Below are 21,012 nucleotides of genomic sequence, written 5' to 3'. Positions count from 1 at the left end.
GCTGCTCTGCAGGATGTTAAAAGGATGTGGTCCAACAACACAGCAAGAGAGGCAATCCGTGTGTGGGAGATCTTCACCTACTTCTTCGAAGAGGGTGTTGTTACCTGAGGTCATCTTGAGTGACCTAGGTCATGAACTCTGGAACAAGGTAATAACATTACAGGCTATATTCTGTCACCAACTATATAAATAGCCAAGTTTATTTACTGATGTGCGATTTTCTTGCTATTGCAAACAGTCTTACTCTCTGCAGAGATGAGGAACCCTCCATGACACAATACCATCAGAAATCCATGAGAAAACATATTTTATTATTGTTTTCATGCAGGGAACCTGGCACCATTTCCAGTCATCGTCATGGGTCCAGGCCTTCGAAGGTGTCCACACTCTACACAGAGGTCAGCGTCCACTGCTTCTGTCGGAAATACGTGAGAAAAGGTAAGAAGGTGGCCCGGTGCAGGAGCATTTTCATGTGTCTTGTTTGTCTCATGTTGTCAATGTGCACGAATTTGTCTGTTCATCGTGTCTATCGTCTGTCATCTGTTTTGTCTGTTTTCCCCACCCTTGTTTCCACTGCTTGGCCGGCTCCCCACCTCAAGATGGTAGGTATTTTACTACATTGCATCTTGTTGTATATTATATGTTATTGTAAATAACCTGTTATACAAATTTAAAACAATATTACAAAGATGTTTTTTTGCAGACATTGGCTGTGAAGTTGGTAAGTATATAGAATATGTATTTGTCTTGTATTCCAAGTAACGTTTACAAGCATGTAAATATTTGTATATTTTTCCATTTGTTTGCTGGCAAATATTTGAAACTTGTTAGCTGACATGGCTAATTGAGTGACTGACAAAGATCTTGTGTATTCTACTATTTTAACTCTCAACAGTAAGTTGAGACCCCGACTGAGTTTCTATTTTTTATAGATTTTTTTGAGTCAGGCCCTAAGCGACTGTTTATCAAATGTTATTGGTCACATACACATATTTAGCAGATGTTATTGCCGGTGTAAACTGCTGTTTACATACTGCTTTACTCATCTCATAAAGCAGTTTGTAAACATTATTAAAGTAACTAGTGATCCGCTCCTTTTTTCCCAATTTTCATTTAAAATGACATACCCAAATCTAACTGCCTGTTGCTCAGGACCTGAAGCAAGGATATGCATATTCTTGATACCATTTGAAAGAAAACACTTTCAAGTTTGTGGAAATGTTAAATGAATGTAGTAGGAGAATATAACACACTAGATCTGGTGGCTTATTTAACAGCCCGATGGCCATGAGATAGAAGCTGTTTTTCAGTCTCTCGGTCCCAGCTTTGATGCACCTGTACTGACCTCGCCTTCTGGATGATAACGGGGTGAACAAGCTGTGGCTCGGGTTGTTGATGTCCTTGATTATCTTTTTGTCCTTCCTGTGACATTGGGTGCTGTAGGTATCCTGTAGGGCAGGGTAGTTTGCCCCCAGTGATGCATTGGGCAGACTGCACCACCCTCTGGAAAGCCCTGCGGTTGCGGGTGGTGCAGTTGCCGTACCAGGCAGTGATACAGCCCGACAGATTGTGCTCAATTGCACATCTGTAAAAGTTTGAGGGTTTTAGGGGCCTGTGTGAATGGATTGTTTTGGATCTCAGACAGAATGGATGGATTGGGGTGTTTTATTTGCTTAGATAAAATATAGAACCGTTTGTAATTTAAACCCACAAAGAATAGATTAATGTTCATTCTAACAGAAATTCATTACATGTGTATACTTGTCGCGATACGAAACCTTCAGCCCCGCCCCTTGGCCGGCAGCGGGGTGCTAGAGGTGGTTAGCGTCCCGTTCCCTGGATTGGACAGGGCACTATAGATACTTCAGGTTATCTCGGTATAACCAGGACCGCTCGCGTAGCCCTGCCTCTCTTTCTATATCGAAGCGTTGTCCGCGTAGAGAGGTCTTTTGCCTTGTCACTCTCAACGGTCTAGCTCTAGCTGGGATGTGTGAACCCCACCTTTATCCTCTAGACTCTTTGCTTCACCACTAATTGGTCCTTGAGTTGTTATTAAGCACTAGTCCTACCAGTCTCTATATGATTTCCCTGTGGTTGAGTGTTTCCCCTCTGTGATGTATCTAGTTTAAAGTGTGAAGACCTTTAGTCAACTTAGTCTCACTACTCTGCCCGTCGGCTATGTATCGCTTGGAAAATAAAACTTAGATAGATCGATAAGACAATTAAATGAATCACTACTGGACACACCTTCCTCCTTGTCTTTTAATGGTAACTCATTCTGTCATAGAGCATTGATCCCCGTTTCCAGTGTCCCGGTAGCAGGGAGTGTCAGAGTTGTTATCTCCCGTGCCGTTAACTGTCTTTGAGAGAACCTTTTACTCGAGACAAAACAAGACTACCGTTTATTTTTGAAAACACTCTGTTTTTTTGTCTTTTACAATCAAACACACTTCAAAATAGACCATTTGTTGCTCGGTCACACACAGCGTTAATCAAAAACATGCAAATGCCTTAATGCTCTATAAAATGCCTGGTACAATGATAACACTTATCTCTACATTAAATGCTTATAATAGTTATTTAATTACCTTTGAGAGATGACGAGGAGACCCACGAGATCAGGAGCAGAGTTTCAATCGGTCAGAGTTCTTTTAAGAATTTAGATAGGTAGCGACTCCCCTCTACTGGCTGAGAGGTTGAATTGGAGTCGGTGCTTTACTAAATTTAGAGATTCGAGTTTGGACTGGATGAGAGAACCCGCGGGTGATTCCCTGCCCCAATGGAATATCAAAGAGTCTGTGACACGCAACGAGGCCGAGGTACTGAGCTCAATCGAGAGTTTCCTCTCAATATAATTTGCATCAGTATACATCAGTATACCTGTTCCCATTCAGAGGTGTCACCTGAGGCAGAGGGCGATTCCTCCTGACACCAGTCAGGTTCAACAGTTGGTTGGCTTGAGTCGTCCTCTGGTGGCTACATTTTTATTTATTTAATACATTTTAGAATAAGGCTCTAATGTAACAAAATATGGAAAAAGTCAAGGGGTCTGAATACTTTCCAAATGCACTGTATTTCCATATTGGCTGTTATTGTTCACTTAATGATCATTCAAATTAAATGATACAATCCATATTGCTTGTCTTAATGTTAAGGTTTAGTTTAAAAAAAAAACAACACTACTGACAATTCACTGATAACCAATATCCGTTGCTGATATTTACTGAAGTACTGCTGCCACATTGCAACCAACTCCTCCAAATCTGATAATTTGATGTCCTACATTAAGAACAAATTAAGTTCAGCCATTATCATTTAATTAGAACTACATGAAATAAGGCTTCCCATCCACTGTATTAAGTAACAGCTCCACTTCTGGGAACCGCACCTTCGTAGTGACTTATCGAATTTCAAATGCATTGATCTAAGAACTAGATCCATTAGTCCTAGGCTCTCAAACCCTGTTCCTGGAGAGCTACCTTCCTGTAGGTTTTCAATCCAACCTCAGTTGTAACTAACCTCATTAATATTAATATATTAATATTAAGCAGGTAATTATTCCTACGTACAAAATTAATGAACGTGTTAAATTATTATGTGACGTGGAGTCATATTCAGGTCCTGATTGGTAAAGAAGCTTATTTGACGTGTCAACTAGTGTTATTTGACGTGTATCTTTAAGACACGCAAAGATCCAAACGGTGTTCCATACTGAATAGACAAGTGTAACGTTAGTGTTTGTAACGCAAGATTGAGGAGAATCTATCTCATTAGAGATCACTTTTATTTTGGGAGATTTCAAAATATGACCTTTTCATTCAAGACATGATAAATATATTTTTTCAGGTGATAATAAAACATGTTTTGTTTAGTTACTTTTTCTCTCACATCGACCTAGCTAAAGTTAGCTAGCTAAAAGCTAGGTTGAATACACAACTGTAACTAGTGACCTCCATCACAATGAACTTAAACGGGAGGCAACAGTCATATAATATAATTGGCTTAGCATTTAATGTGTAATAATTAACATTACCAATAAAATAGTACCCACTTATAGTAATAGGTAATTGTTTAGAAGTTGCTAGTATGAGGTTTCTGTGTTATGCTCTATAGCCCGTTACCATATATGTGATTGAATATTATCTGCTGTTGGCTTGTGTGGATGTATGTATGTGTTATGCAACATAGCTGACTTGAACCATTGTTAACAGTTTCAGGGCCATGGGCCTTTCTCATGATGGAAAAATACAGAATAACATAAAAACGGACACGTACAGAACGTAGTGTAGCAAACCACAGACTGCTTTTTGTTAGAACTCAAACTTAACAATAACAGAAACCAGATATGTGATAACGGTATCTAGGGAATGAGCGCATAGATACTCGACAGAGCAAGTTACATCTATCAACTGGAGCGCCCGGGGTCTGGTACCAGCTCTTACGACAACAATCAACGATAGGCTGGGTGAGTCTAAACCACGCCCAGTCTCTACTAAAGATATTATAAATATACTCTGACAGAAAAAGTTCCTGCTTCCGAGCCGGCCTGTCAGAGTATATTTATAATATATTTGTCAAGAACAAGTTAGTTCTCTGTTTGCCCTGCGAGGTGGGACAGAGAGCCCGTATATATGAAAATTGCATTTACCACTTATTGCTTAGCTAATAAAAAATACATAGTATACAATCTGTGACTCATTGTCATATTTATCCTGATACCAGATTCGAATTGACGCAACTCTAACACTAGCGGTCCTCGAAAGCCATCGCTGAAACCGATATATGTTCATCTCCTGTGGTTTGGTAACTTCCTGTTCTTCGACAGACTCCGTCTGGTGCCGTTGCGATTCCACTCCCTTTCTGGGAACCATATATTACATTGATTTTTGGAATAGGGGTTTGTTCCGTCCACTCCACACATCGACCTGGTATTGCAGTACCTCTTGGCAGGGGCGCAACTTTCACTGTGGACATGTCACCTCCACATTCTGAAATTGCATTTTTGTTCCCCCCAGTTTTATAATTGGAATGTGATGTTAAATTGGGGAGTATGCTTTAGGACCATGTGGACGCCTCCGAGTGGTCGGGTAGGCTGGACTGTTAATAGGGCTGGATTTAGGACCATGTGGACGCCCCCGAGTGGTCGGGTAGGCTGGACTGTTAATGGGACTGGATTTAGGAACATTTGGACACCACAGAGCGGGCTGACAGGCTGTGTGAAGCCAAAGCTTCTGGGAGGCTGGCTGCACCAGCACCTGACAAGAGAGTTGAGCATTGTTCATTGTACGAGTTGTGCTCTTTCACCAAGTTGTAAAAGGAATAGAAACGGGCTACTCTTTAGTTGATTGATGTAGCTGGTAAGTTAACTGCTGTTTAACTTAACAGAAAAAAACGAAACTAGTGTTTATTAGTAGTTTGAGCTACTATTGACATGTAACGTTAATGTTTCATCCCCTCTCGACTTTTCATAACTAAATGAACTTGGCAAGCTTTTGCCAGTTTATGTATTGTTAGTGACAGAGCTGGCCAAAAGTTAGCTTACGTAAGCCATTATTTTTGCCTCAATCAAACTAGACCTCAATACAACCATCGGCCAAACAATTGAAGATTGATATGACGTTTTTTAATTGCAATGTCAGTATGTCAATTTGACGTGATTGATCTGTCAATTTCCCTAGCTAATTCCCTACTTTTCACACTGACACAGTAATAAATAGCTCAAAATTTTACAGGCTTCACTCATGGTGCACAGTAGAAGTCTGCGCGGGACCGATTTCTTCATGCAGCTCCACCCGCTACCGCAAGAACTGGTCCCTAACCCTACCTCATTATTTTAGTCGAATGTGACGCAGCTCATTTGCAGCCGTTGTCCAAGCAATTTTGCGCCATATAAGCAATATCAAATCCGCAAACATAATGTAAGAAAATCGTTATATTACCAGATTCACAAATGGCCCTTACATAGTATTACTGGGTTGTATCAGCCAATATGCTATATGTAGTTTGAAGAGAGCAGAATTGGAGAGACTTGCAATTTCTCTTGAGCTTTTTTTTTATAGTCTACCTTTTATGAGTGGGATGACGGAGAAAAATGGGTGATCAATATTTGGGCCTATTTCTAGGCAATATAATAAACTATAGCCTAGACATAGGCATATTTAGGAAGTGCATTTCCCAGGAAAGATAACTGGCCCGTGATTCTCCGCCCACGTATACATAGGCTATAGCCAACTCTATTTAATTGAGACCACATGCGCAGCTGATATCGCGGGTATGGCTACTGAACTGGAGGCAGCAAGAATGATGACAGCGACCCTTGCTACGTTTTGCATAGTCCTATAGGATGTAGCCTACCTTTCAGGAGGACGATTTGCAGGCAGAGACAAATTAATGGGTAATCTATACTCTTTGAAAATGAAAAGGCGCAACGCTGTCTCACCATAGTAGCCTATGTGGGCGTTGTAATCATAATTTAAAAGCAAAAGGCACATGTTTTGATTGCACTTCGATTCACATTAGTTGGGCGCCCTACACTTCTTTTCATTATCAATATTTATTTACAGACACTGTAGTAAACTACAGTCTAATCATATTAAAATTAATTTAATATTCAAGTTAACTTCCACGTGATTCTTCGCCCATGTAGACAGCCTACTATATTTCAATGAGACCACACATACTAGCCGCACTTGAACGCTCACGCCCAACAAAGACAGGTGGGCTACTGAAGTTGAAGCAGCGAATTCTGTGTGTAGGAAAAATGTGATTTTAATACAATAGTTAGGCTAACGCATAGAAAGCAGAAAGAGGACCGTTTCAAAATAAATAGTGTTCATTTCTTAGCAGGATCAGATGGTGACAGCACAGGGTCAGACAGCCAGGGAAGACAAGTCTACGGAGTTCAGGTGAATTTTGCAGTATATTCAGTGAATGATCAAAGTTCCATCTTGATTTGATGGGTTGACCTACAGGACAGCAGCTTAAAGCTACAGTCTGGGATCTGGAAATAATGGTCATTTCTATTATTGAACTATTCTCGGATAATACAATGTATCAATGTACACCAAGGTCATTCTTTGACATGGGGGATCAGATTGTGACAGGGGTCTCAGCAGGGTCAGGCAGCCAGGGAATACCAGTCTGACAGAGGTGAGGTGAATTTTTGCAGATACAACAGTTTATTATCTCGGTCCAGCAAACACTGAACAAACCAGATGTTATTTTAAGGCTGTCTGACAAACACCAAAGTTGATTTCCAAACTGTATCAAGGGTTGATTGAGGTTTTCCCGATGACATAAAACACATAACAAGTGTTCCCGATGACATAAAACACAAAACAAGTGTTCCCGATGACATAAAACACATAACAAGTGTTCCCGATGACATAAAACACATAACAAGTGTTCCCGATGACATAAAACACATAACAAGTGTTCCCGATGACATAAAACACATAACAAGTGTTCAACATAAAACACAAAACAAGTGTTCCCGATGACATGTGTTCCCGACATAAAACACATAAGTGTTCCCGATGACATAAAACACATAAGTGTTCCCGATGACATAAAACACATAACAAGTGTTCCGATGACATAAAACACATAACAAGTGTTCCCGATGACATAAAACACATAAGTGTTCCCGATGACATAAAACACATAACAAGTGTTCCGATGACATAAAACACATAACAAGTGTTCCCGATGACATAAAACACATAACAAGTGTTCCCGATGACATAAAACACATAACAAGTGTTCCCGATGACATAAAACACATAACAAGTGTTCCCGATGACATAAAACACAAAACAAGTGTTCCCGATGACATAAAACACATAACAAGTGTTCCCGATGACATAAAACACATAAGTGTTCCCGATGACATAAAACATAAAAAGTGTTCACATAACATAAAACACATAACAAGTGTTCCGATGACATAAAACACATAACAAGTGTTCCAATGACATAAAACACATAACAAGTGTTCCCGATGACATAAAACACATAACAAGTGTTCCCGATGACATAAAACACATAACAAGTGTTCCCGATGACATAAAACACATAAGTGTTCCCGATGACATAAAACACAAAACAAGTGTTCCCGATGACATAAAACACATAACAAGTGTTCCCGATGACATAAAACACATAACAAGTGTTCCCGATGACATAAAACACATAACAAGTGTTCCCGATGACATAAAACATGATGAATGGATACAGATATGTTAGAATGCTCCATCATGTTCATATATTCTCAGACATAAATGACTGCAGTTTAAGACCATCCATAGAACATACTATATGCCAGTGAAACTGAATATCATGCATTCAGAAGTTGTATTCTGTTGGAGGTGTAAAGCACAAAAGGGGACATATTTTCATATGTTGTCTTGTGAAGGCTGGCTGAATTCTGGCAAAGAGTATGTTCTTTTATCTCAGCAATTCTACAGATTCTCCATTCTAATAATACTTTTAGACTTTTACTCAAGTAGAATTTTAATGGGTGACTTTCACTTTTGTGAGTAACTTTCTATTAAGGTATCTATACTTTTACTCAAGTAGAATTTTAATGGGTGACTTTCACTTTTGTGAGTAACTTTCTATTAAGGTATCTATACTTTTACTCAAGTATGACAATTGGTTACTTTTTCTACCACTGTACATATTACCTAAATTACCTGGACTAACCTTTGCCCCTGCACATTGACTCTGTACCAGTACACCATGTATATAGCCTCGTTACTGTTATTTTATTGTTGCTCTTTAGTTATTTTACATTTTTCTATTTTATTCATTTTGATTTATTTATTCAAATTTACACTTTAATCAAAGAGCACCTTCTGTCTACCAAAATCTACTATTGTGTACCTTAGCAGCGCTTCCCTTCCTCCTTTTTCTACAAGTTCATTTATTTGTTTACATCAATTTATTTAGTAAACACTTATTTTTTTCTTAACTGCATTGTTGGTTAAGGGTTTATAAGTAAGCATTTCACTGTAAGGTCTACACTTGTATTCAGTGCATGTGATAAAATGTGATTTGATTTTTGGGGCTTTTAATAAAGGGGACCCATTTGGTTTGGTAATGTAACAGGTGAATATGTACTTATCGTGAAGGCTATGAGCTGGGTCGTGCACGTCCTATAATAAACTAAACAGGTACAGCTAACGGTACAAGGCATACTGCTTTCCATCTGCAGCTGCTTTCCATGTGCACGCCGTCAAAAGGCACTGTCAACTAACACCAAAACACTCAACCACTGTACAGTCGACTTTCCACCCACAGGTCATTTGCACACATACTATTAGTTTAATGGTATGCTTCTAATCCAGTTATATTAGCTTTGCAAATCTAGCAGCTCTTGCTAGTACCACAGCAGCGTCTGTAGTCTGTCTGTCAGCCATCTAACAGATAGTGGGCAAGCTCAGCTATGTTACCGGCAGCAGGGCTTGGCCCTAGCCTGGGGAAAGTTTGTACAAGGTCTGAGGCAAATCAAATGTAACTTTAACTGTGAACTATTAATGTGGTTTCAATGCATTCTGTTTTTATTGCAGGGGATGAAATGTTCAGACATTTACAAGATCAAATAATCACCAAATGGGATCTTGTTCGAAGTTCAGGGAAAGGATGCGTCTCCAATGCAGGTCTATGAGATTTGGGGCTGACAGATGAGGTGTATCAGGATTTGGAGCCAGTAATTAAGTTGGGTATTGTCTCATAGCTTTGCACTAAAACAGAGTTTATGAAGAATAGTACAATAAGGTGTTTTATTATTGTACTTTTTCTCCCCAATTTTGTGGTATCCAATTGGTAGTTACAGTCTTGGCTCATCGCTGCAACTCCCATATGGACTCGGGAGAGGTGAAGGGCCCGGCCCTCCACAGGAGTCGCTAGAGTGAGATGGGACAAGGACATCCTTGTCAGCCAAACACTGCCCTAACCTTGACGACGCTGGGCCAATTGTGCGCCGCCCCATGGGTCGCGTCCGGCTGCAACAGTGCCTGGACTAAAACCAGGATCTCTAGTGGAACAGCTAGCAACTGCAATACAGTGCCTTATAGACCACTGCGCCACTCGGGAGGCCACAATAAGGTGTTTGACAGTAATGAGACCCAACCACTGAGTGACTCAGCACTCACTCTCTTCCCTTCCCTCCCTCCCTCCACCCTCCTAACTGCCTCCGGTCCTCCCTTCAGATGGTCAGTAGAACATTGATGACTCTTTGCTGGGGGCGAATGCGTCGGCAGAAGTGCAGGATGACGTCTGTGAGTCCAGCACGGTCAATGGAGTGGACATCGTCCTCAACCACAGACTGCAAGAGACATCCTTCACCAAGGACTCATACAAGGGATATATCAAGGACTACATTACATGAAGGTGTGAGTGTGTTAGTAAGGGGTGTATGTGTGATGTTAGGTTAGCCCTACCAATCCCCCTTTGCACCCCGCAAAGCTGTAATTGTACATTTAACAGTCACTATTTGAAATTAAACACAGTTTAAGGTGCGTGTGTGCGCACACGATCAAGGCTAAGCTGGAGGAGAACAACCCAGATGGAGTGAAGCCCTTCACGACTGGAGCTCAGGAGATCAAGATGATCATGGGCAACATAAAGAACTACCAGGTAACCAACTACATCTACTACCGCCTAATAGCCCAGTTAGTTACACATGTTCTACCCGAGCTTGCTGGGTATTCCTAGACTTGAGGAAAACCTGGGGTGTATTCATTATGCCGATTCACTTTCACTCATTTGGTCTTGCCCTTATCTCCTTGTTTCTGTTTACCCAATCTCTCTCCCTCACTCTACCCTCCTGCTCCACCCCTCACTATACCCTCCTGCTCCCACCTCACTCTACCCTCCTGCTCCCACCTCTCACTCTACCCTCCTGCTCCCACCTCTCACTCTACCCTCCTGCTCCCACCTCACTCTCCATCCCTCACTCTACCCTCCTGCTCCCACCTCACTCTACCCTCCTGCTCCCACCTCACTCTCCACCCCTCTCTATCCTCCTGCTCCCACCTCACTCTACCCTCCTGCTCCCACCTCACTCTCCACCCCTCTCTATCCTCCTGCTCCCACCTCACTCTACCCTCCTGTTCCCACCTCACTCTACCCTCCTGCTCCCACCTCACTCTACCCTCCTGCTCCCACCTCACTCTTCCCTCCTGCTCCCACCTCACTCTCCATCCCTCACTCTACCCTCCTGCTCCCACCTCACTCTACCCTCCTGCTCCCACCTCACTCTCCATCCCTCACTCTACCCTCCTGCTCCCACCTCACTCTCCATCCCTCACTCTACCCTCCTGCTCCCACCTCACTCTACCCTCCTGCTCCCACCTCACTCTACCCTCCTGCTCCCACCTCACTCTACCCTCCTGCTCCCACCTCACTCTCCATCCCTCACTCTACCCTCCTGCTCCCACCTCACTCTACCCTCCTGCTCCCACCCCTCACTCTACCCTCCTGCTCCCACCTCACTCTCCACCCTCTCTACCCTCCTGCTCCCACCTCACTCTCCACCCTCCTGCTCCCACCTCACTCTCCACCCCTCACTCTACCCTCCTGCTCCCACCTCACTCTCCACCCCTCTCTACCCTCCTGCTCCCACCTCACCCCTCCTGCTCCCACCTCACTCTCCACCCCTCACTCTACCCTCCTGCTCCCACCTCACTCTCCACCCCTCACTCTACCCTCCTGCTCCCACCTCACTCTCCACCCCTCTCTACCCTCCTGCTCCCACCTCACTCTCCACCCCTCTCTACCCTCCTGCTCCCACCTCACTCTCCACCCCTCCTGCTCCCACCTCACTCTCCACCCCTCACTCTACCATCCTGCTCCCACCTCACTCTCCACCCCTCACTCTACCCTCCTGCTCCCACCTCACTCTCCATCCCTCACTCTACCCTCCTGCTCCCACCTCACTCTCCACCCCTCCTGCTCCCACCTCACTCTCCACCCCTCACTCTACCCTCCTGCTCCCACCTCACTCTCCACCCCTCTCTACCCTCCTGCTCCCACCTCACCCCTCCTGCTCCCACCTCACTCTCCACCCCTCACTCTACCCTCCTGCTCCCACCTCACTCTCCACCCCTCACTCTACCCTCCTGCTCCCACCTCACTCTCCACCCCTCTCTACCCTCCTGCTCCCACCTCACTCTCCACCCCTCCTACCCCTCCTGCTCCCACCCCTCTCCACCCTCCTGCTCCCACCTCACTCTCCACCCCTCACCCCATCCTGCTCCCACCTCACTCTCCACCCCTCACTCTACCCTCCTGCTCCCACCTCACTCTCCATCCCTACTCCCCTCCTGCTCCCACCTCACTCTACCCTCCTGCTCCCACCTCACTCTCCATCCCTCACTCTACCCTCCTGCTCCCACCTCACTCTACCCTCCTGCTCCCACCCCTCACTCTACCCTCCTGCTCCCACCCCTCTCTACCCTCCTGCTCCCACCTAACTCTCCACCCCTCCTGCTCCCACCTCACTCTCCACCCCTCACTCTACCCTCCTGCTCCCACCTCACTCTCCACCCCTCTCTACCCTCCTGCTCCCACCTCACCCCTCCTGCTCCCACCTCACTCTCCACCCCTCACTCTACCCTCCTGCTCCCACCTCACTCTCCACCCCTCACTCTACCCTCCTGCTCCCACCTCACTCTCCACCCCTCTCTACCCTCCTGCTCCCACCTCACTCTCCACCCCTCTCTACCCTCCTGCTCCCACCTCACTCTCCACCCCTCCTGCTCCCACCTCACTCTCCACCCCTCACTCTACCATCCTGCTCCCACCTCACTCTCCACCCCTCACTCTACCCTCCTGCTCCCACCTCACTCTCCACCCCTCACTCTACCCTCCTGCTCCCACCTCACTCTCCACCCCTCACTCTACCCTCCTGCTCCCACCTCACTCTCTACCCTCCTGCTCCCACCTCACTCTCCACCCCTCTCGCCATCCTCCCTCCCACTGTAGTTTTTTTAATTTTACAGGTGAGTCTATGAACCCAGATGGTATGGTTGGTCTGCTGGACATCCGTAAGGACGGCATCAATCGCTTCAAAGACGGCCTGGAGATGGAGAAATGCGCAAGACCCTTTAGTTCAGTCTACTTGTGTAATAATAACACTTGTTATAACCACTGTCCTTCCTCCTCTCTTTCATAGTAATACTCAGGTCTCAGAACTTTGTTTCTATTAGCTGCTGCATGTCACCTGACCCATGACCAGGGACCAACCAGACGACAACTCTGCCTTACGTTTGGAATGGAAGTATTATATGATGCCCAAACCAAGTCATGTCTATGGGGTTGACAGAAAGGGTGCTGTGACAGTGTTACGGTATTGATCTTATTGATTATGGTGTTCGACATTGAGTATTGCAGTGTTCTGTTAACTGGTATATTCAGGAAGTACCCATCAGAACATTCAGATAGAAATGTATAGAGTAGAGCAGATATGCCTCTGTCATGCAGAATACACAATATGTTACATTTCTATCTTGGACATTCTATATGTCTCACAGTTTGCTGTGGGATGATTTTTTAAACTCTGTGAAGACAATGTTTCAATCCACTTATCTGTTGTTGATTAACTCTCAGGCCTCCATTTGCTTGGTTTACAGTTTCATTATGCAACAGTCATTAGATTCATCAAATATCTTTTAATGTTACACCATTGTCCTTTTTCTTGAATAAATACGCTACATGACCAAAAAATATGTGGACACCTACTTGTCAAACATCTCATTCCAAAATCATGGGCATTATTAAGGAGTTGGTCCCCCCTTTGCTGCTATAACAGCCTCCACTCTTCTGGGAAGACTTTTCACTAGATGTTGGAACATTGCTGTAGGGACTTGCTTCCATTCAGCCAAAAGCTTTATTGCGGTCAGGCACTGATGTTGGGCAACTAGGTCTGACTCGCAGTCAGCATTCCAATTCATCCTAAATGTGTTCAATGGGGTTGAGGTCAGAGCTCTGTGCAGGCCAGTCATGTTCTTCCACAAAAATCTCGACAAACCATTTCTTTATGGACCTCGCTTTGTGCACATAAGGCATTGTCATGCTGAAACAGGAAAGGGCCTTCCCCAAACTGTTGCCACAAAGTTGGAAGCAGAGAATCTTATAGAATGTAATTGTATTCTGTAGCGTTAAGATTACCTGTGACTGGAACTAAGGGGCCTAGCCCAAACCATGAACAACAGCCCCAGACCATTATTCCTCATCCACCAAACTTTACAGTTGACACTATGCACTGGAGCAGATAGCGTTCTAGCATCCACCAAACCCAGATTCGTCTGTCGGACTACCAAATGGTGAAGCGTGATTCATCACTCCAGAAAACACATTTCTATTGCTCCAGAGTCCAATGGCGGCTAGCTTTACACCACTCCAGCCGACGCTTTGGTATTCCACATGGTGACCTTAGGCTCATGTGCAGCTGCAAATTTGACAAACTGACTTGTTGGAAAGGTGGCATCCTATGACGGTGCCACGTTTTTAAAAAGTCAGCTCTTCCGTATGCATACATATACATGTATGCATGTATATATGTGTAGTTTACCTCAAAAGCTTGTTCTGTCACATTCATTGAAAGAAAATGTAAAATATTCCAAACCGGTAGTTACATTATTTTATAAATGATTTACAAATGATAGTGCAAAGTTTCAGCTTCTGTAAGTAGAGTGAAGAAAAAAAACATGACAATTTCTATAAGCTGCACCAAACAACATAAAAAAGAACCCATCCAAAAGAGTGTTGCTTTAAGGCAAGTGTTTCACACAGTCTGGTTCATAGTGCAAGATCCCCACACACCATCCTACCAACAGCTGATAAAAGGTAGACCCTTTGTGATCATGTAGTTTTGGGTATCAGTTTTAGATAAAGTGAAAGACAAAAGAACAAAGACTTCTGTGATGGTAGGCCCTCAGGTCAATGTCTGTATCCCAGACAGGGTGCTCTGTTCTGGGCTAGTCACCCTTTATCTCCTCCTCTCCTCCCTGGTAGTGGCGGTACTCTGGCTTCAGTTCCCATGTACTCTTGTGCGTCCCTTTAGTGTTGTACACTCCTATCTCCCTCAGGATCTCCTTCAAGTAGGTCTACAGGAAACACACAGACAAACATCTCTCAGAATCTCCTTTATAAATGTCTACAGGAGAGGCTCTTTCTACAGTGTCCATTTTCACACAGCTACAGCCTGCACCCTTACTCTGAAAACTAGAAGCATCTACCAGTGAGGCGAGTCTACCTGTTATTCTTAGTGTCAAAAGCCATTTGTTGTAGTTGATAATGTCCACCAGATGTCAATAGTGGGTAATGGTTGACATTCCTCCTCCAGATACAGGTCTACAGTATGTGTTCTGATCCTGTTCAACTTATTACGGTATGACTAATCAGGCCTCAGGTTACTATAGTTCACCCTGGAGAAGGTTACAGTGGTGGAGCATGATCGATCCTGGAGAGAGAGGGTTACAGTGGTGGAGTCTAATCGATCCTGGAGAGAGAGGGTTACAGTGGTTGAGTCTAATCGATCCTGGAGAGAGAGGGTTACAGTGGTGGAGTCTAATCGATCCTAGAGAGAGAGGGTTACAGTGGTGGAGTCTAATCGATCCTAGAGAGAGAGGGTTACAGTGGTGGAGTCTAATCGATCCTAGAGAGAGGGGTTACAGTGGTGGAGTCTAATCGATCCTAGAGAGAGAGGGTTAGTCTAATCGAGTGGTGGAGTGGAGAGAGGGTTGCAGTGAGTCTAATCGATCCTAGAGAGAGAGGGTTACAGTGGTGGAGTCTAATCGATCCTAGAGAGAGAGGGTTACAGTGGTGGAGTCTAATCGATCCTAGAGAGAGAGGGTTACAGTGGTGGAGTCTAATCGATCCTAGAGAGAGAGGGTTGGTGGAGTCTAGTGGTGGAGTGGTGGAGTCTAATCGATCCTAGAGAGAGAGGGTTACAGTGGTAGAGTCTAATCGATCCTAGAGAGAGGGTTACAGTGGTCGAGCGTAATCGATCCTGGAGAGAGAGGGTTACAGTGGAGGAGTCTAATCGATCGTAGAGAGAGAGGGTTACAGTGGTGGAGTCTAATCGATCCTAGAGAGAGAGGGTTACAGTGGTGGAGCGTAATCGATCCTAGAGAGAGAGGGTTACAGTGGTGGAGCGTAATCGATCCTAGAGAGAGAGGGTTACAGTGAGTGGTGGAGCGTAATCGATCCTAATTACAGTGGTGGATCCTAGAGAGAGAGGGTTACAGTGGTGGAGTCTAATCGATCCTAGAGAGAGAGGGTTACAGTGGTGGAGTCTAATCGATCCTGGAGAGAGAGGGTTACAGTGGTGGAGTCTAATCGATCATAGAGAGAGAGGGTTACAGTGGTGGAGCGTAATCGATCCTAGAGAGAGAGGGTTACAGTGGTGGAGCGTAATCGATCCTAGAGAGAGAGGGTTACAGTGGTGGAGCCTAATCGATCCTAGAGAGAGAGGGTTACAGTGGTGGAGTCTAATCGATCCTAGAGAGAGAGGGTTACAGTGGTGGAGCCTAATCGATCCTAGAGAGAGAGGGTTACAGTGGTGGATCCTAGAGAGAGAGGTTACAGTGGTGGAGTCTAATCCTAGAGAGAGAGGGTTACAGTGGTGGAGTCTAATCGATCCTGGAGAGAGAGGGTTACAGTGGTGGAGTCTAATCGATCCTAGAGAGTGGTGGAGAATCGGAGAGAGAGGGTTACAGTGGTGGAGTCTAATCGATCCTAGAGAGAGAGGGTTACAGTGGTGGAGTCTAATCGATCCTAGAGAGAGAGGGTTACAGTGGTGGAGTCTAATCGATCCTAGAGAGAGAGGGTTACAGTGGTGGAGTCTAATCGATCCTAGAGAGAGAGGGTTACAGTGGTGGAGTCTAATCGATCCTAGAGAGAGAGGGTTACAGTGGTGGAGTCTAATCGATCCTAGAGAGAGAGGGTTACAGTGGTGGAGTCTAATCGATCCTAGAGAGAGAGGGTTACAGTGGTGGAGTCTAATCGATCCTAGAGAGAGAGGGTTACAGTGGTGGAGTCTAATCGATCCTAGAGAGAGGGTTACAGTGGTGGAGCGTAATCGATCCTAGAGAGAGAGGGTTACAGTGGTGGAGCGTAATCGATCCTAGAGAGAGAGGGTTACAGTGGTGGAGTCTAATCGATCCTAGAGAGAGGGTTACAGTGGTGGAGTCTAATCAGTGGTTACAGTGGTGGAGTCTAATCGATCCTAGAGAGAGAGGGTTAATCGAGTGGTGGAGTTACTGGTGGAATCGATCCTAGAGAGAGAGGGTTACAGTGGTGGAGTCTAATCGATCCTAGAGAGAGAGGGTTACAGTGGTGGAGTCTAATCGATCCTAGAGAGAGAGGGTTACAGTGGTGGAGTGTAATCGATCCTAGAGAGAGGGTTACAGTGGTGGAGCGTAATCGATCCTAGAGAGAGAGGGTTACAGTGGTGGAGTGTAATCGATCCTAGAGAGAGAGGGTTACAGTGGTGGAGTCTAATCGATCCTAGAGAGAGAGGGTTACAGTGGTGGAGTGTAATCGATCCTAGAGAGAGAGGGTTACAGTGGTGGAGTCTAATCGATCCTAGAGAGAGAGGGTTACAGTGGTGGAGTCTAATCGATCCTAGAGAGAGAGGGTTACAGTGGTGGAGTGGAATCGATCTTGGAAGGCTGAGCAGAACCGCTCGCAGCGCATACTCACTTATGGTAATGAAATCAGACAGGACAGTGAACAGGTTGCTGTTTGTGTGACTAACCACAGGTTGCTTGGTGACCTCCACCAGGTCTTTGATGTTGTAGTACTGGTGTTTCTCAAAGGCAGAGAAGAGCATGTCCATCACCTGCTGTCTGTCTGCCCTCACCATCCTACCTTCAGCCCTCTTCTTCTTCTCATACTCCACCTACACAAAACAACCCACGGAAAACCCACACAGGGGCAAGGAGGGAGCATGGTAGAAGTGCACATTACAGTTCCAAATGTGTATTGATCCAACACTACAAAGATATGGAACCTTCAGGAGCATGCAAGCAGACACACACTGATTTTAACATGTGATATGGTAGTGTTCTTACGTTATTAACATGGTTGGCTACAGGCTTGAAGTTGTTAGTGACAGCCCTGTCCATCTGCTCGGTCAGTCGCTGGGGCTTGGTAGACACCTCAATCTGTAATCTGAGGAGAGGAGGATACATTCTAGAACACTGTCACAGAACTGTTTGAGAGAACCTGAGAAATTATTAAAATGAATGAAGACAGGGTCTTATTGAGAGAAGCAACCCAGTGGGCAGAGCACTGAATAGAACAAAAAACAGAACAATAGCATCCACTATGCTGTACAATGGTTGAATAACGCATATAGCCATTCAGTATAATGTACAGTACTGGCACTGCTGTGCACGTACAGACACCAAGGCAGACATGCATGTGCTCAAACACACAGGGAGAGGCTCTACCCAAAATTACAATCAACTAATTGCACCATTATCGCAAAAATGGAAGAAGCAAGTTGAAGGGGGAAAAGTAAAGAACTTGTCGGTATATCAGTTTAATATAAAGGAACTTTTTAAAAACTTTAAAAAAAATTTTTTTTTTAAAGCTGTGACATATAGATGGCAAAATAGTTAGGAAGAGGTTTTTGATGCCACATTCCATGCCACATAGTTTATGAACTGATATGCAAAATGACAACTTAAAAAGAAGATTTTTTTCAAATGAAATGATTATAAAAATTATTGCAACCAATAGAATGTATATACAGTTGAAGTCGGAAGTTTTACATACACCTTAGCAAAATACATTTAAACTCAGTTTCACAATTCCTGACCTTTAATCCTAGTAAAGATACCCTGTCTTAGGTCAGTTATGATGACCACTTTATTTTAAGAATGTGAAATGTCTGAATAATAGTAGAGTGATTTATTTCAGTTTTTATTTCTTTCATCACATTCCCAGGGTGTCCGAAGTTTACATACACTCAATTAGTATTCGGTAGCGTTGCCTTTAAATTGTTTAACTTAGGCCAAACCTTTCAGGTAGCCTTCCACAAGCTTCCCACAATAAGTTGGGTGAATTTTGGCCCATTCCTCCTGACAGAGCTGGTGTAACTGAGTCAGATTTGTAAGGCCTCCTTGCTCGCACACGCTTTTTCAGTTCTGCCCACAAATTTTCTATAGAATTGAGTTCAGGGCTTTGTGATGGCCACTCCAATACCTTGACTTTGTTGTCCTTAAGCCATTTTGCCACAGCTTTGGAAGTATGCTTGGGGTCATTGTCCATTTGGAAGACCCATTTGCGACCAAGCTTTAACTTCCTGACTGATGTCTTGATATGTTGCTTCAATATATCCACATAATTTTCCTTTCCTCATGATGCCATCTATTTTGTGAAGTGCACCAGTCCCTCCTGCAGTAAAAAGCACCCCCACCCCTTCCTTCACGGTTGGGATGGTGTTCTTCGGCTTGCAAGCCTCCCCCTTTTTCCTCCAAACATAATGATGGTCATTATGGCCAAACAGTTCTATTTTTGTTTCATCAGACCAGAGGACATTTCTCCAAAAGTATGATCTTTGTTCCCATGTGCAGTTGCAAACCGTAGTGGCTTTTTTATGGCGGTTTTGGAGCAGTGGCATCTTCACAAGGTCCTTTGCCGTTGTTCTGGGATTGATTTGCACCAAAGTACTTTCATCTCTAGGAGACAGAACGAGTCTCCTTCCTGAGCGGTATGACTGCTGCGTGGTCCCATGGTGTTTATACTTGCGTACTATTGTTTGTACATATGAACGTGGTACCTTCAGGCGTTTGGAAATTGCTACCAATGATGAACCAATGTTGTGGAGGTCTAAAATTTGGCTGATTTCTTTTGATTTTCCCATGATGTCAAGCAAAGAGGCACTGAGTTTGAAGGTAGGCCTTGAAATACATCCACAGGTACACCTCCAATTGACTCAAATTATGTCAATTAGCCTATCAGAAGCTTCTAAAGCCATGACATAGTTTTCTGGAATTTTCCAAGCTGTTTAAAGACAGTCAACTTAGTGTATGTAAACTTCTGACCCACTGGAATTGTGATACAGTGAATTATAAGTGAAATAATCTGTCTGTAAACAATTGTTGGAAAAATTACTTGTGTCATGCACAAAGTAGATGTCCTAAACGACTTGCCAAAACTATAGTTAGTTAACAAGACATTTGTGGAGTGGTTGAAAAACAGGTTTAATGACTCCAACCTGAACTGTATATGGGGGATACAACCATCCCAGCTCTGCAGAGTTTGCTGCGAAGAGACAATCCTTAAAATAATTTGTTTTGGTGCTGTCCATATGTAGCTTTTTTTGGTCACAGGTCCAGGAATGGCTGAAGAATTGCAACATTTACCTGGAGCTAACTGAAAGTCATAGTCAATCAATAACAACATTTACCTGGAGCTAACTGAAAGTCATAGTCAATCAATAACAACATTTACCTGGAGCTAACTGAAAGTCATAGTCAATCAATAACAACATTTACCTGGAGCTAACTGAAAGTTATAGTCAATCAATAACAACATTTACCTGGAGCTAACTGAAAGTTATAGTCAATCAATAACAACATTTACCTGGAGCTAACTGAAAGTTATAGTCAATCAATAACAACATTTACCTGGAGCTAACTGAAAGTTATAGTCAATCAATAACAACATTTACCTGGAGCTAACTGAAAGTTATAGTCAATCAATAACAACATTTACCTGGAGCTAACTGAAAGTTATAGTCAATCAATAACAACATTTACCTGGAGCTAACTGAAAGTTATAGTCAATCAATAACAACATTTACCTGGAGCTAACTGAAAGTTATAGTCAATCAATAACAACATTTACCTGGAGCTAACTGAGCTAACTGTTATAGTCAATCAATAACAACATTTACCTGGAGCTAACTGAAAGTTATAGTCAATCAATAACAACATTTACCTGGAGCTAACTGAAAGTCATAGTCAATCAATAACAACATTTACCTGGAGCTAA

The 21,012-nt window shown here is 43.7% G+C and overlaps 1 protein-coding gene and 1 pseudogene across 1 annotated transcript in view; one reads left to right on the top strand and one right to left on the bottom strand.

Moving 5' to 3' along the window:
• The first annotated feature begins 9,547 nt into the window (after positions 1-9,547).
• Positions 9,548-13,229, top strand: LOC115116477 (translationally-controlled tumor protein homolog; annotated as a pseudogene).
• Positions 13,230-13,762: 533 nt separating this feature from the next.
• Positions 13,763-21,012, bottom strand: part of LOC115115859 (general transcription factor IIF subunit 2) — a 45,970-nt gene continuing 38,720 nt past the window's right edge. Inside the window, exons 6-8 of the mRNA XM_029644345.2 lie at positions 18,081-18,180; positions 17,765-17,908; positions 13,763-15,110 (exon numbers count right to left, since the gene is read on the bottom strand). Of these exons, the coding sequence (XP_029500205.1) occupies positions 14,982-15,110; positions 17,765-17,908; positions 18,081-18,180 (373 nt within the window). The 3' untranslated portion in view covers positions 13,763-14,981. The remainder of the gene's footprint in view (positions 15,111-17,764; positions 17,909-18,080; positions 18,181-21,012) is intronic.

The sequence above is a fragment of the Oncorhynchus nerka genome, linkage group LG3 (genome assembly GCF_034236695.1).
Source record: "Oncorhynchus nerka isolate Pitt River linkage group LG3, Oner_Uvic_2.0, whole genome shotgun sequence".
In the NCBI taxonomy this organism is placed as follows: domain Eukaryota; kingdom Metazoa; phylum Chordata; class Actinopteri; order Salmoniformes; family Salmonidae; genus Oncorhynchus; species Oncorhynchus nerka.
The sequence above is the reverse complement of the archived record's forward strand: the minus strand, read 5'-3'. Positions and strand labels throughout refer to the sequence as shown.